This window comes from Nicotiana tabacum, chromosome 6 (genome assembly GCF_000715075.1).
Source record: "Nicotiana tabacum cultivar K326 chromosome 6, ASM71507v2, whole genome shotgun sequence".
NCBI classification, from domain to species: Eukaryota; Viridiplantae; Streptophyta; class Magnoliopsida; order Solanales; family Solanaceae; genus Nicotiana; species Nicotiana tabacum.
In genome coordinates, this window is record NC_134085.1 from 182,326,284 (window position 1) to 182,341,935 (window position 15,652).

The following is a 15,652-nucleotide window of genomic DNA, read 5'->3' on the forward strand; positions in this document are numbered from 1 at the left end:
AACCTATGACAGAATCTGATTCTTACCTTCAGCGTTGAGTTGACAAACCTTGACTATTGTCATAATGCAACTTGGATAACAGGATACGACATCGCAACATTCACATTGGGATGGTAATCTCACCCATACATCAGCACTAAATGGCGCAATCAAGATGATATTTGCCCAAGTGGGGCCATAAAAAGAACCTGAACAATTAGATGCTTCTTCTTCCAATTGCATCAAAGATAGAGATAAGTCATATCCAAATAAGTCCAGACAATCATTTCTGTGAGCAATTTCATCTTCTGTAACCAAGCACTCCGCAGGAATATCCTTCAGCACAAACTTTGCTTCACCATTTTGCGTGAAACCAGAATATAACCGTCGTATATCAAGCTTCAGAAATTGAGATCCACTAGTCCCCGTCGGTATAAATAAGTTGGAGTCCAGTATCTCAAACATAAATTCAGTGCATACATTGTCTTTTGAAGTGTTAGAGTTAGAGCTTTCTGTAATAGGCAATCCGGGACTGCTCAAATCAGATAAGGAAAAATAACCAATGATAACTGCAAGGAACTCAGGCGGTAAAACACAAGACACATTCTGGATACTGAAACTCATTTTCAACGGTGACTTTTCACTTTCTTTCCTGATACGTAGGTTCAAAGTTGGAGAGGAACTGGATGTCAAGGGACCCCAAAGGAAATCCTGCATCATATGAGTCCACTGTAAAGAAGAAAGAGCCAAACCCTCAGCAGAGCAAAGTATATCCAGATAGTCGGCGCAAATACACAATGCAGACTTGACATTTGGAAACAGAAGAGTTCCAATCACGTAAGGGGGTTCATGAAAATGAACTCTGCAGTTGCTGAGCTCCAAATCAATGAAATACGCCTTTTTAGCATCATAAATTTGAGAAGACGACTTAACAGAAGATGGAAGCTGACTGTTAGTTTTATTCTCTATGTCGGCCTTAGGATTTATGCCCTTGCTGTCCCTTAAATTGAGAACCTTCCACCACTCAACGAAATTTTCGTTTGAGAAACCTCCAAGATTAAGTGAACCAGTATCTGTTAGGGTGATGAAAGGGAAATGATCCAATGAAATGCTTGCCCATTCAGACACAGAAGTTTTTAAAAAGTTGAAGAAACCAGAATTTTGAAGCGAGGAACGAAAACTAGGAATGCAATTGTTGCTATTCACTAAAGGGTTGCCCGCAACTCGAAGAGAAGTTCTGATTTTAGATAGCTTATCAACAAATCCTACCAAAACTCCAATTATAAAACGGTAGCAGTGAATATCAAGATCACTTAAACTCAATTTACATTCATGACCAATGAATCCTGAATTCTCATAGTATTTGTAATGGAACAGAATGCACGGATCATTGGTACTACTTTTGTTATCGGAATCCCCAGTTTGACGGTCAATTCTGACACCATTATCATCCTGATACATAGATCCTGACGAGCTTCGAGATGAGCAAAAGGTAAGGCTTTTCCCTTCACTTCTACCACAATAATCATGGATCTTTATATCCTTCACTGAGGCCCTTCCCTCTAAGGACTCTTTTCCATCAAACCTGCAACTTCATAAAGTGAACACTTAGTACAGAAATGATTTGAAAAGTATCTCTCCTGGAACACAAGAAAATAAATGATTGAAGGATAGATACCAGACAACATGATGTTTTTTTTATTTTCTTTTATTTGATAATTATGGTGTTCAGGCAAGCTTGCACGTACCTCGACTTATTCCACGGGTACCTGCTACCTCTCACCAGCACAAAGAGAGAATGTTTTCTAATATTTTCTTTACAGTGAATACTTGAATTTTAAAGGTTAAGTCGAAATACAACTATTTCAGCCACAACTTCAAATGCACCTTTAGTCCTCTATTTGTTTTCTCGCCAGATAAGTAGTCAAGCTCACTTGCTGCCAGCCAAAAACAAAATAAAAACTTAAAACAAATTCAGCACCCTAGTGTGTAGCCTAGCAGCCAATGAAGGTTCCATGAAAATATTGGATTCCAGCAGAGACAAAAAAGTAAGATCATGCTTCATCTGCTCAAGTCTTCGTGGGGAGATTCACACAAAATCTGTACTAGTGGGAGGACAGAGATGCCCGTGGAATAGTCTAGGTCCACACAAGCTAGCTCGAACACCACAGTTAAAAGGAAGCACTTCAAAATGTCTATCTGATTTCGAAGAACATATTAATAGAATTTAAGACAATGGTCCGATCAATGCTACAGTTTAGACTCCATCATGGTGGATGGCATGACTGATTTACCTGAAATTGGCATTGTATCACGGATGACTTGAGGTAAACAAACAAAAACAGTCCAATTTTATCGGAGCAGAAAATAACTCCTCTATCGGACGTGCCACTTATTGTCAACTGTCAAGTATTTTGGAAATAAACAGCTAAGCAAGAGACGCATGTCAAGAGACCATTCAGGAGAGCCACCAATGATTTTTGAAATCACACTGGTATGATGATTATGCACTAGAGAAATTCTTGTAGCATTCTAGCGGTGAAAACCCAGGATGGTTAATAGACGGGCTCGTTATTTATGATATGTCTAGGAGTATAAAGCTGCAACACGATTTCACTTACCAACTTTGTATAACATCTCATCTTTTGTGTATTTTCGCTATTACTAATGGTATATCCTTGTCTGGTTGATAAAAAGTAAAACAAGATGCAAACCCACATACCGAATATTTAATGTCTGAAGCAAAAACATGAGACTGCAAGCATTTTCTACATCACTTTCAAAATCAATCAAGAAACCAATAGATTTCACATTTGCAGCAATGGAGAACCAAAAACCGGCAGATACCCCACTTCCATTAACTGTAGTTAGCGCCAAGGAGTCTGATGATAGACGCAAAATATTAAAATCAACAATTAGTTCCATAATTGCCCCGTATAGTAATGGTGAAAAGTGAGCAAGAACCGATGAAACCTCAATATCAACCTGAAAGCAAAAAAGCAACCTACAATATAAGCATCTGATCAAACATAAAGACATACTTTGCGAATTAGAAAACCTAGCAAGTGGAGTAGCATCATAACAGTCTAACAGAACTTGCTCCATACAACCACTCAAATCGGCAGATGTTTCAGTTTGTTAGTGTGACAATCACAACTTGAACATCTTCTTCATGCGTAACATCAGCTATTATACCTTTAAGATTGTCCACATGACCCAAATTCTGCAACTTAATACAGTGATTAAAACCAAAATACTTGCCATGTTTCACCAGATATGAAACATTACTTAAAACAATATACCCACCAATAATCACCAAAAAATGGACATCACCAAGATTGAATTTCTAACCTAACCTTTATAGGAACAAGTGCAGGTGTTGATGCCATTGGTAGATTGCTCATTTCATAACCTATTCACAGGTTTTGAGGCGTGGATTTTGGTGACAGCGTAAAGGGATAGTCGTGTTCGCTATATGCCACTCTCTCCGTCACTACAGAACCCTAAAATTAAAAAGGTATCGAAGACTTTGTACTATGTGATAAGCTAGAGTTTTTAAAATTTGAACGAAACAACAAAGATAAACCACCCTAAAGTATTATTAAAAAAAAAAAAAAAAAAGTAAATTAGACACCTGCAATAATTAAATAAATAGACAGTCTTGGAGTAATAACAAGCAAGATTGATAAACTTTGATACTATATATTCTTCAAACTAAAAGCAAATGGATATTTCCCTCTAAATTTTTTTTACTGACCTTTGCCTGGAAGAGTAAAAGTAGTTCAGCATAAAGGTAACATGGGATTTAGTAGGACTTCTACCAATTATATTAGTCAAAAAGCAATAGTCATGCTTTCCCATTTAAAATTTAACGGTATGGGTCATGTCCCACACGAAACTGTGCCACCCAATTAATGAGAAGAAAAAGAAGCATCTTTAGTATCTTGAAGGCAATAAAAACAATGAGCTTAAATGTGGGAAAAAAATTATTTGTAAATTCAGCAGTTAAACTTTTCTCTTTTTACCCATAGACGCAAACAAACAGTAATTTGTAAGCAAAATTAGATCCATGCACATTCAAGGCTTGAAAATGTAAGACCCTATGATTTCAAGAGAAAAGAAAGACCATTGCAAACCCAAAATTGAACTGGTAATTCTAGGTATAGAAAACATAATCATGAAAATGGTTCCCTTACCTCACAATTTTTCAACTCTGATTCGTCAGGAATAATGCACAATCTCAAATTGATATTGGTACTAAATTTCTCCAGAAGGTTGACATTTCCAGAGGAATATGAAGTCAAAATTTTTACCTGCAGCAAGAAGTCACGCTTAACTGACATCATACGATTAGGAATTGAGTAAAAAGGAGCAAAATGACTGACCTCAAGATCACTAATGTTAATCTCAAAGTGATCATAGAGATCTTGAAGCTGACAACCCAAGACAACATCACTAGTGCAACAAGACGATGCTAATAAAGTATCTCTGTCACCTTTTGATGCAAAGGTTAATTCCCCTGCTTCAAGAACCTGCCCAAACTAGAAATTTCAGGCCACTAAAAATGCAATACTACAACAACAACAACGAGCCCAGTGTATTCCCATAAATGGGGTAGGAGATGGTAGTGTGTACGCAGACCTTACCCCTACCTTATAAAGATAGAGAGGTTGTTTCCGATAGACCCTCAGCTCAAGGAACAGTGGAGACAAGGCAACAAGTAGCACACTTAACAACAATATATTAAGGTAACGGGCACGAATGACAAAGCATGTAATAGTAAAGAATCATGAATAAGATAACACAAAAATAGTCCTAGTACCAGTGGTAAGCCTAGGAGGAACACACTACTAACTGTCAACCTACAACCCTAATCCTCGACCTCCACGTCTTTCTATCGTGGGTCATACAAACTAGCCACGTAAGAATCCCGGTATATTTTGCAGAATGAACATAAACTACAACCTCATTTAGGGAACTGAACAAAATATACATGCACCTTTCATGTGAGGTCATTAGATACCAAGTCCGAGGCAAAATTACTTGACAACCAGGAAAAAATTAAAAAAGGTAAACAAACATCATTAACAAACTATCCAGCTAAGAATCCAGCATATTTTGCACGGTGAAGATAAACAACAACCTCATTTAGGGAATTGAACAAAATATACATGTGATTTGGAATTGCAAATCCAAATATATCTCCCATGATAGAATATACTACCCAGGTTGAATGGCGCATATTTAGTTGTTACAGACCTAGAAGGAATATCAAGGTAGGAGGAAAGTCTGGAAAGTGAAGAGCTAAAAGACAAGGGGGAGACTATAATAATGGGAAATGGAGATAACGCACCAAAAATGGCATGGAATAACTCACCATCTTCTGCATGTCGGAATTTGCATCTCCAGCAGGAACAAGGACGGTAATACCCAATATATGGACATTCCATGTAACAATCTTGCGATTTGATAAGACATGCCTGTGGAGAAATATAAAACGTAGGAATAACAGCAGGAGCAGGAGGATTAACATAGATATCCAATTGATTCGCATCAGTATGACCCTATTAAATGGACATGTAATATCCATGTGTTTGACTAGGAGGCAAGAAGATATATTTAATAGATGAGCTTGCTAGATGTACTTACCCAATTTTAGTCTGAAGTCGTGCATTAATATTTTGAATTTTGTTGATGGACGACAGAATCTGAAACACGGTACAATATCAAGTCACGACATCATCTAACTTGCCAAAACCTTGCTTTATTAGTTAAAGCAACTATTAGTTTAGGTATAAGAATGCTATGTTTTAATGTTACAATTATACAAGGAGAATTAAAACTTCAAGTTGAATGTCTTCCCCCCATTGGAAAATTATCATGGGTGTTGTGTTTGACATCTGTAACTGGGTTATCCATACATCAAACGATCAATGTCTCTCTTCTCTTTTCTCTTTTCTCTTTTCTCTTTTCTCTTTTCTGATTTTCCTGACATGTTATTTGAGCATTTACAATTTCTCGGTAGAGATTTATGGCATTCGTCAGATATCAAGTAATCTAAAGTTTCTCCCTTCTCATAATTTAGGAATTCTACTTTCTGGTGACTGTTCTGGCATTATGTCTTTTTGAGTAACCACTCCAATGACACTCTCTCGCACTAGTGACTAGTCCAGCCAGCACATGTTTCATTTCCACTGATAATTCCAAAGGAACAGTGCCTCTTTCTAGTGATCATCTGATGCCAATCTGCACTTCCTTAAGGTGAATGTTCCAAAAGTACTGGGGCTCTTTCCTGTATGGTGGCCTTGCCTTATTCTGGTCATGTTTTGCAACTTTTTTTGGGGTGATTTTGAAAACTATCCTTTTTCAGCAACATTCTATGAACTTCTGATAAGTTGCTCCAACCGCTCCATCAGTACTGTTCTGACAACTATTTACTCTGATTTCAAAGTAATCAAATTTGTTACCTTAACTTGCATTTGGCGATATGCTGATATGTAACTTATAATGTTAGTTTTATAAGAAATTAAGATTTAAAATTATTAATCACCAAACTTTTAATGAAGTGTTCTGGCTGCACTACTTTTCGTTTTTAAAATAAGAACTGATCAGTTACGCCGCCTTTGACATTTGGCAGACCTGCCCAGTGTTGAGAGTTGTAGTCGAGAAGTTAAGTCTATTAGTTAGATATTGTCTGCTTCGACAAATATGATATATGGTACGTGTTTGACTCCTATTAATAGGAGTATCTATTCATCAAGTTATTAATGTATCTTTTCTCTGCTACTATTCTTGTTGCATTAATAACTTGATGCTCTCTGGCACTATTAGGACATCCATTGCATGATTCATTATATAAGAAATATTCATGCAAAAAATATTAAAGGCAATCAGAAATCAATTATTAAATGAATGCAACGCACTGATACCGAACACCACCAAACAGAATGTCATGTTTTCAGTATTACCTTTTGTACGTAATACAATAAAATGTAACTATGTTTATCAGTGGATTAACCTGGAGGCTAAAGTGGAAATAAGACAGATTCTGGATTAAGCGATCTCAAAAAGTATCAAATTTTATGGATCTCTAAGTACAATAATCATAATAACTCGAATACTTACCGTGTCCTGCAGAGAACAGGAGTGTTCCAAAAGGGAAGAAAGACTCATAATATTCTTGACACATTCTAAATCACAGGTTATGTGAAGTGGCTGGATAGATGCCTGTTTTTACACGAACGTAGAGGATGTAAGTCTTTGAAAAAACCTCCCATTCAAAATTAAATAACTCATGATAGCTGCAAAATGTTGTGCCAATAGTTAAAAGCTTGTAACTGACCTAAATATTGTAAAAAAGCAAGGAAAATTATAGTACCTTCACAGATAAAGTAGCAGCCTGCTTAAGATGTGACATGTCAAGTTGGAAACTTAGAGAAGGTTGATGAATATTTGGCTTGCCTCCATCAGAATTTACCTAAATGAATTAATGGTTAACTAGAGAATTTTAAGCAATAACAGTTTACAAACATATGCAAGCTCAATTGGTTGCAAGAGGTGTTGGTATTCCATCACAAAGAACATCATTTCTTGCTGGTGAGACAAGGAAAGCACCATGATACCTATATCTGTTTAAAAACTAAACGAAAAAAAATACATGTTCTATTATTTAAAACGTCCCCCAAAAAGAAGGGTGTCTGGAAATAATTTTTTTTTCCAAAACAATGCACCAGCAAAAAGATGCAACCCGGACATAACATTGAACTGGTGAACACGTACCAATTGTAAGGAAAGACTGACAATTCAACATAATATCGTGGCCTTATTCTCCCAAAGACATACATCCAATGGTCAGACTGTAACATAGCCAATAAAATCGAAGGTCAATCCTCCAAAGATAATCTTTATGTTTTTATAATTGTGGTGTTTAGGTCAGCTCGCACGCACCTCGACTAATTCCACAGGATACCTGCTACCTCTCACCACTACAGTTACCAGGTAGCTCTGTCCACCAAGACTTAGGTAGATGTGAATGCAGTTGTTGATATTCGGAAATGCTACCGCTTGCTAGGACCTCTCCCTCACTCCCACGGCTGCTTTTGGTGAGCCTCGCTTTGCCCGTGGAAGCTAGTCAGTTTTATTCTTTGGGTGTCTGGGTTGTCCGAAACTTTTCTTTCATTCGTCATGTCCTAGACACTCCATACATGTTGTGGGATATAGTTTATGTTTTGTTATGTAAGTTAAAGTCTCGCATGATATTTCAAAGATTATGTTGTTTTATGATATTCAAATGTTTAGGCCAATGGGCCATGCTTTATGATTGAAAGTTATTCTTCAAATGTTTATGAATTGTATCCATGCATGGGCTATGTTAAGTATTTCATGTTAAGTTTGTTTGCTTGATAGTAAGCATAAGGCATTGGTTGCTGGTCACGTCCCTCGAGTTTTGGGGTGCGACAGAATTACATATGTACCAAACTTAGTAAATTTGCCCACTTGAGGAGAAGTGTTAGCTTAGAATTAGCAATATTTAACTCGGCAAACATTGAATACATCGTATCTTATAAAAGATTAAATAGTATGTATAATGTATCTATAGAAGCACTTATGCGCAAGACACATTCTCTTGATTTTATATCTTGTATTTCACAACTTTATCAATGTGTCTGCTCCCCAATAATGCTAGGATACACTACCTACCAACTACCCAAGCATACACTATGCTCACATATCCAGATACAAAGTATCTCGAGATAACTAGTTCAATAACTTAAGAATTGAAATTAATGCACAAGACTTTGAGGTTAGGATTTTGAAAGGAATCGATTGTTCTCAGCTTCTTCAATGCTTTAGTAGTTTATTGTTACCAGCCACATCGTGAAATATTTCATTAGGTCAAAATAATATGCAAGTCAAATAGAAAAAAAGATGTGCGCGCACAAATACAATCCAACTATGATGCGTATGACGGAGGGCAGGCTGATGAGGGAGGATCAAGCAGGACCGACAAACTTCTAGGCTAGCAAGCTTCTGAAGAAGGGGCGCACATGTCACCTTAAGTGATCTCACATCGGAATGAGAAAGGAAAGTGAAGAGCTTTATAAGGCACAACATAAGTTCACATGGTACGCGCATTTTTAGGACTCGATGATGGTGTACGCCTAGGGACAAATCTATGAGGTCTATTGGACCAAAGCGGACAATACGTGTCATGGACCTATGTCGTGACAAATATGGTATCAAGTTGAATCTCTCACAATACGATGGTAGGGCAAACCTCAACGAGGATGCTGAGTCCCAAGGGGGGTGAATGTGACACCTATGATGCAAGGCGGGCTGACGAGGGCAGGACAAGCAGGACGCGCAAGCTTCTAGGCTTGCAAGCAAGCTTCTGAAGAAGGGGTGCACATGTCACTTTAGGCGAATCCAACATCAGAATGAACCAAAAAAGTGAAGAGCTTTATAAGGCACAATACAACTTCACATGGTACGGGCACTTTTGGGGCTCGAGAATGGCATAACCCAGGGACAAATCTGTGAGGTTTATTGGGCCAAAGCGGACAGTACGTGCCCCGGATTTGGGTCATGACACCAACATTGCTGCAACTAACTAACCATCTAGTTGATAAGTAGTTCTAAATTCACGAGTCAAAGCCAAAAAAGGAGCACTAAAAAAGTATCACAAAGAAAAAATTTAAATTGTTATCAAGATAGTAATCTTCTTGATGTGAATTTGGACACACCACTTAGAATACTAAATTCCTTAATAGAGACTAACCCTTGTTCGTAAAACGACTTGTTTGTTGAATGGATTGAGCATCTCAGCCGAGTTTATTTCAGCAATGATAACAGCACCCTCTTCCCAAGTCTCACACCCAACAAAAATCCCCTTAAGTACCATGTTGGCAATGGCATAACCCAGCTTCCTAGAAGATAAAGCAGAATAGCAACTTGTAAGTTCACCTTAATATAAAACAATAAACATAAAGTAGGTATCAGCCCAGGGATCATGAAAGACATAAACACGCATACAGAATATGCATGAAGTCTTTGACACTGTTCAATAAAACCAAAGACATCACATGCATATCTACGATCTGTGCAGCTCAAACTGATATATTCTCCCAAGAAATTTTTTTTAAAAAAAATAAAAGAAAAAAAAAGTTCATGCTCATCAATCATAAAAAGCAAAAAATATAAAGTGATGCTGCATATGAGCTAAGAGTAAAGGAGACTCTCCTGCGGCAAATGAAAAGTAAAACGAGACAAAAACAATAAGAAAGAAATTAAACAGGACAAGCTGAGGTGGAAATAGGCAAGCTGATAGAGGAATTGGGGGTACTTGATAACAAAGTAGAAATTGAGGTTCTAAATGAAGAAAAATCTTTTAAACACGAGAAATAAAAAAAACAAAAAATAAAAAGAAACTTATGCTCATCGAGCATAAAAAGGAAAAAAAAAACACATGGGATGCTCCATATGAGCTAAGAAGAGCAAAGGAGATTCTGCTGGGGCAAACAAAAGTAAAATAAGACAAAAACAATAGCAAAGCAATTAAACAGGAAACTTAAATTAAGAGATCAGAAAAAGAAGCAGAGGTTATGGGAGGTCAGGGTGAAAGCTGATAGAGGAATTGGGGGGACTTGATAACAAGGTATAAATTGAGGTGCTAAATGAAGAAAATTCTTTGAAACACGAGAATCCAAAGACAGATACTTGCAGTTACAGCAATTTCGCAAAAAATTAGATGGAGAAGAATCTGGAGAAATCTGTCTTAAAGGAAATACCAATACAAACTTCTTGTTCCACCAAATACAGAAGTGATAACTTCTCTAAAAGATCACCATCAGTGGAATAGAAGCTCATGGAAAGGACCAAACTGAGGAAACAATTTTGGGCTTCTACAGAATTCTTTCTGATAAAAATAATAACTGGAGCCAAAGATAATAAATTGCAGAATCCAATTTCATTGAAGAATATCAAGAGCGCTGATTAGAAATGGATGATGTGTAGCTCTGGTGGTGTCAAAGCACTATTTCACATGGTTTCAGCATGGACTTTTCTCGGAAGGAGGTGGCACGTGGTTAAAAAACACCTGCGTCAAGCTATTACCTACTAATCTCACCATTCTTAAAAAGAGCTTCAATACCTCTTTGTTGCTTTGAGATGGCAAAAAAAAAAAAAAGAGGTGGCAAAGTAAGATTTCAGAAATCAGCTTCATATGAAAGTTTGCTATTGATCAGAAGGAAGAGGTGGCAAATGAAGCAAGGAACTTCAGCCCAATTAGCCTCTTACGTGAAGTATCTGTGAGATTATGGCAAGTTGGCAACACTTCAAGCACAAAGCTATAGGTGTCTAGAACAAGCTGGTATCTAAAACGAAAGCAGATTGATAAACTTTATGCATTGCTTGTCTATTCCAATTTAAAGTAGGCCACCACGTTCAGCTTTTGAGTGAAGCTGAATCTTTAAAAAAATATAGGAAAAAGGAATCGGTTAGGAGAAAGGATATAGAAAACTTGAGTATAGATTCAAAATCAAAAGCAACTTAAAATTTGAACCCTAATGACCAGAAAAGGAAAAAATTTGAATTAGGCGTCACATAAGTTCATCCTAAAGACAGGGACATGCCACCATACATGCTCCGTATAGTAGCAGAAATTTGTTTAATGCTGAACTTCAATGAAGAGAAATAGATTTTATTGTCTGCAGGAGCATCATCATTTGGTGGCAGCACAGGCTGGAATTTTGTCGCTTCATATATATCCTGTTAGTACAAAATGTCAACAATGTTAATAATAAATAAAAATGCATTATAAACTATAGCATAACTAACATAAATGCCAACAGATGTTATCCAAGTTTTTCTATTTGAAACATCCATTTGTGTTCTACTTAGAAATGCGGCTCTTAAGTTGGATGGACGATCATGCAGATTGGACAGTTCTAGAAATATTTTGTATTCAGAATATCCATTAGTATTTTACTTAGAAATGTGGATGTTAATTTGCATGCTCGATCATATAAAATTGGACAAAAGAAGATGCATTGACCTACGGTTGTAAGAGAGTCGGGTGAGAAACTGTAAAAATCTGGAAATTGTTCTTTGAGGAGTGATTGCCCCAATCTTCATTCATGCTCAGAGGAGGATTTGTTGCAATCACCAACATTCATCTTGATTTTTATATCTAAAATTTCCAAAGTTTATCTGCCTGATAAGTTGTTCCCCTGAATTCCAAAACTAGAGTTTGTGCACCACCTATTTCCAATTTCATTTTTGTAGTAACAATTGTTTTCAGAGGGCTATTGCATGTAAATCAAATCTCCAAAGTCACTTGAGAAATAAACTTCTGTTGTGTGCTCTCAAGTCCCTGACTACCATCTCCCCAGGCACCATGTTTCTTGTAACAATGTTCCATGTATACAGATGAAATTGTCTCTCTCCTCTGTTACCTCTCTAAAGGAGTGTTTGTCCATTTTCTTTGGAATTGGAATTATTGACATGGTGTAAATTGGAAGTCAGTCCAAAATGATACTGATCAACACCAATTTGCCACCAAAGATAGGTACTGTCTTTTCCAGTTGGGTAACCTCTTTTCACAGTTGTCCAGGATGATTTGCCAGATTCCATTTGACTTTTACCTTACTCCCAGTTAGCAACCGAGATAGTTTGCTAGCAAAATATCGATCCTACAGCCTGACGTCTCAGCCAACCTTTGCATCATTGTACCTTAATTGTACCTTATTGACTGCAAAGATGTTGCTCTTTGCAAAGTTTATATTGAGTCTAGAAAGAGCCCCAAGAACTACCAAAATCAATTTTAAATGCATGAGTTGGTTCTCGTCAGCCTGACATAGAATCAGTGTGTCATCCGCATACGTAAAATGTGAGATTGATGAAACATACAAGTTACCATTGACTGCTTTAAAACACATTAACCACTTTCCATATGTTACATATTTCAGTACGTCGCCCGGTCTATCTGGTAGGAGATAAAGGATCTCCCTATCTCAATCCTTTATATGCTAGAAGCAAACCTTCTCTTGAGCCATCTATGATTAAAAAGAATTCAACTGTCAATATGCAGAAATATATCCAGTTTGTCTATTTTTCCTTGGTAAAAGGCCACGGAGAAGCTATCCACTCCAGGTGCCTTACACCTGCACATGATTTAAGCATCTCAGCTGCCTCTTCTTCAATAAAAGGTCTTTAGACACAAAAAATTTCCTCTTCTGATATCCGTGGAAGATCTGATCTTCCACGTTCAAAGTTGGTCTCCATGTCTCGGGCTCCTTATACAGATTCATAAAAAAAATGCAGGATACGCTCTTTGACTACAAGGGGGTCTTCCATGTTTATTTATGTTTGTCAATGGGGTTGTGTATTTTCTCTGAATAATGGGCATCTTCTAAACCGTGTCTTAGCCGCAAACACCTTAATTTTTGCCTCCAAGAAATTTCTTTACATTTTTGCCACCTTGCATAACCCATGGCTTAGCTATATTCTTTAAGATAATGCTTCTTTTCTTAATTCTCTACTTTCTTCCATTCTATTAAATTCCAATCTTGTAAGTTCTTTTTCAACATTCTCAACTTTCTACCTAAAATGACATTAGGCATGCCATTGAGGTGGTAAGAGTCCTATCACTGCTTCACTAGATCATGTTCTCGAAGTTGAGATAAGAGCTGCCTCTTTCCTGTTGTCCGCATTATAGTAATACTGGACAACGATCATATAAGATCTTGGGCAATATTGATAGTACGATGAATTTGATGTTATTATCCCACTTTGACGAGTACAAGAATCTGTCGTTCCTTGATGCAATATTTGAACTGTTATCCTTCGCCCAAGTGAATCTCCGCCAATGGAGGGGGATCCACCATTCCTTCTCTTGTATAAAATCAATGAACACCCTCATGTAATTAACGGATCCGGCACTAAGAATCATTTCATTAATGTGTTTGGTAATACTAAAATCCGGACAAACTACTCATAGTCCAACCAATAGTCTCCATATAGCATCTAGCTTATGTCATAGGTCATCCCCTTTTCTCCATTTTAGGCCATAAACTCTGGATAAAGCCCACCAAACTCCTCTTTGTGAACCTCCTCACATTTACAATCTCTTTTCTCTCTAAGTGTGATTGTACCTCCACTCCTACACTCTACCACCACTTCTTCGAATCCCACACATTCGTCAACCCAAAAAATGAAAAACAAAAATTGCTTCTTCCATTTTCTGTTTCTTGAATGCGATAAACATATTTCTGTTTCTTCAACTTGTGAAACAAATATAATTTACCTTTCATTACTAATCAATTTAATAAAAATAAATTTTATTATATGCAATGCAGATACATGGAAGTAAAGGAAAGGGGAACCGTTAAGGCACACCTTGACCACATCATCTGAAATAACACCAGAAAATTGGCTAGAATCATCAGTTCCTCCAGCCCCAAGCATGCCGCGTGATAGCCAGTTCAACCATCCACGGGGCTTGTTGGGTAGATGCTCATCTTCCAGAGGTTTAACAGTATTGACACTGTTGCTTACATCACTAGAAGATGAATTCAGCAACATATCCTGTAAACCCAGAAACAAAAAGTTTTTATATTTATGTGTGAGCATATGTATATAAGGGAGATTCTGTTCAGGAAAAAAAGTAGAATAGCAATGCCAAGAGAGTTATTTTAAAATAAAAAATAAAAAATTTGCTGAAACCACCCCCTCGCCCACCCAAAAAAAGATTGTACTAAATAGCAATGCAAAGAAAGTTAAAAAGCCAAGCTGCCCCCCCTTCCCCCCAAAAAAAAAGAAAAGAAAAGGAAAAGTAGGATATCAAAGTGACTCGGTTAATTCTATTGCCATATAAAGAAAACAGTGTAGCCCAGCAACAAAACTTTTTATATATTTATGTGTGTATGCGCATGTGTGTATATACGGGAGTTATTATTTCACGAAAAAGAAGAATAGGAAGGCAAAAAAATTGATAAAAAAAAGCTGCAGACCTCCCCCCCCCCCCCACCCAAAACCCCAGAAGAAAGAAGTGTACTACTAATAGATAGATTATGTCAGGACATCAAAGAAAAGAGGGGGGGGGGGGGATGCCGAAGCAAAAAGAATGATGAACCTATGTATTTCAGACCTCCCGCCCTCCCAAAAAAAACAAAAGAAATAGAAAAAGAACATTAAAGTGTGAAGGTTGATTCTGTCACCATATCAACAAAAAAAAAAAAATTGTGACTTGGTTGTTTTCTGTTCATACCATGCATACATTCAATGATCAACATCTCCAGTGAAGCATTTATGCACCAATTAACTATAATCATATCAGCTAATTTATTCTTTTAATTGTGGAAGGAATTGCAATGCAACACAGTTTTGGCAATAATGACTAGTTCTTTCAACTGCATACATACCTGTAACTCACGTTCAGCAACAGACCTGTAATTTAGGATGTCATCTACTTCAGATTTTTTCTCTATTTCCTCAAGCATATGAAGAACATCCACATCAATCACCTGAGATACAAAGTAAAGACGAACAGTGATCAAATTCAAATTCAATGAAACTGTGCAATGTGTTCAGCATTTCCAAAACAGTCTATAACCATGAACTGGCACCAGAAGAGACAACTGCGGGAAAAAGAAAAGATTAGTCTCAGGTTTACTTT

The 15,652-nt window shown here is 37.1% G+C and overlaps 1 protein-coding gene across 4 annotated transcripts in view; it reads right to left on the reverse strand.

Annotated features, from left to right (window-relative positions):
- The window catches only part of LOC107781582 (intermembrane lipid transfer protein VPS13), an 89,555-nt gene that overhangs the window by 27,425 nt on the left and 46,478 nt on the right, over positions 1-15,652 (reverse strand). For 2 of the 4 annotated variants that reach the window (XR_012711014.1, XM_075256078.1), the window contains exons 14-25: positions 15,399-15,500; positions 14,374-14,562; positions 11,618-11,745; positions 9,758-9,905; positions 7,358-7,456; positions 7,105-7,206; positions 5,629-5,687; positions 5,357-5,459; positions 4,365-4,511; positions 4,176-4,292; positions 2,702-2,964; positions 27-1,570 (exon numbers count right to left, since the gene is read on the reverse strand). Coding sequence is in view for 3 of the 4 variants with exons in the window: in XM_075256078.1 (XP_075112179.1) it covers positions 27-1,570; positions 2,702-2,964; positions 4,176-4,292; positions 4,365-4,511; positions 5,357-5,459; positions 5,629-5,687; positions 7,105-7,206; positions 7,358-7,456; positions 9,758-9,905; positions 11,618-11,745; positions 14,374-14,562; positions 15,399-15,500 (3,001 nt within the window). In the remaining variant the exon portion in view is untranslated. The remainder of the gene's footprint in view (positions 1-26; positions 1,571-2,701; positions 2,965-4,175; positions 4,293-4,364; positions 4,512-5,356; positions 5,460-5,628; positions 5,688-7,104; positions 7,207-7,357; positions 7,457-9,757; positions 9,906-11,617; positions 11,746-14,373; positions 14,563-15,398; positions 15,501-15,652) is intronic. The other 2 variants (XM_075256080.1, XM_075256079.1) reach the window with 1 other exon arrangement.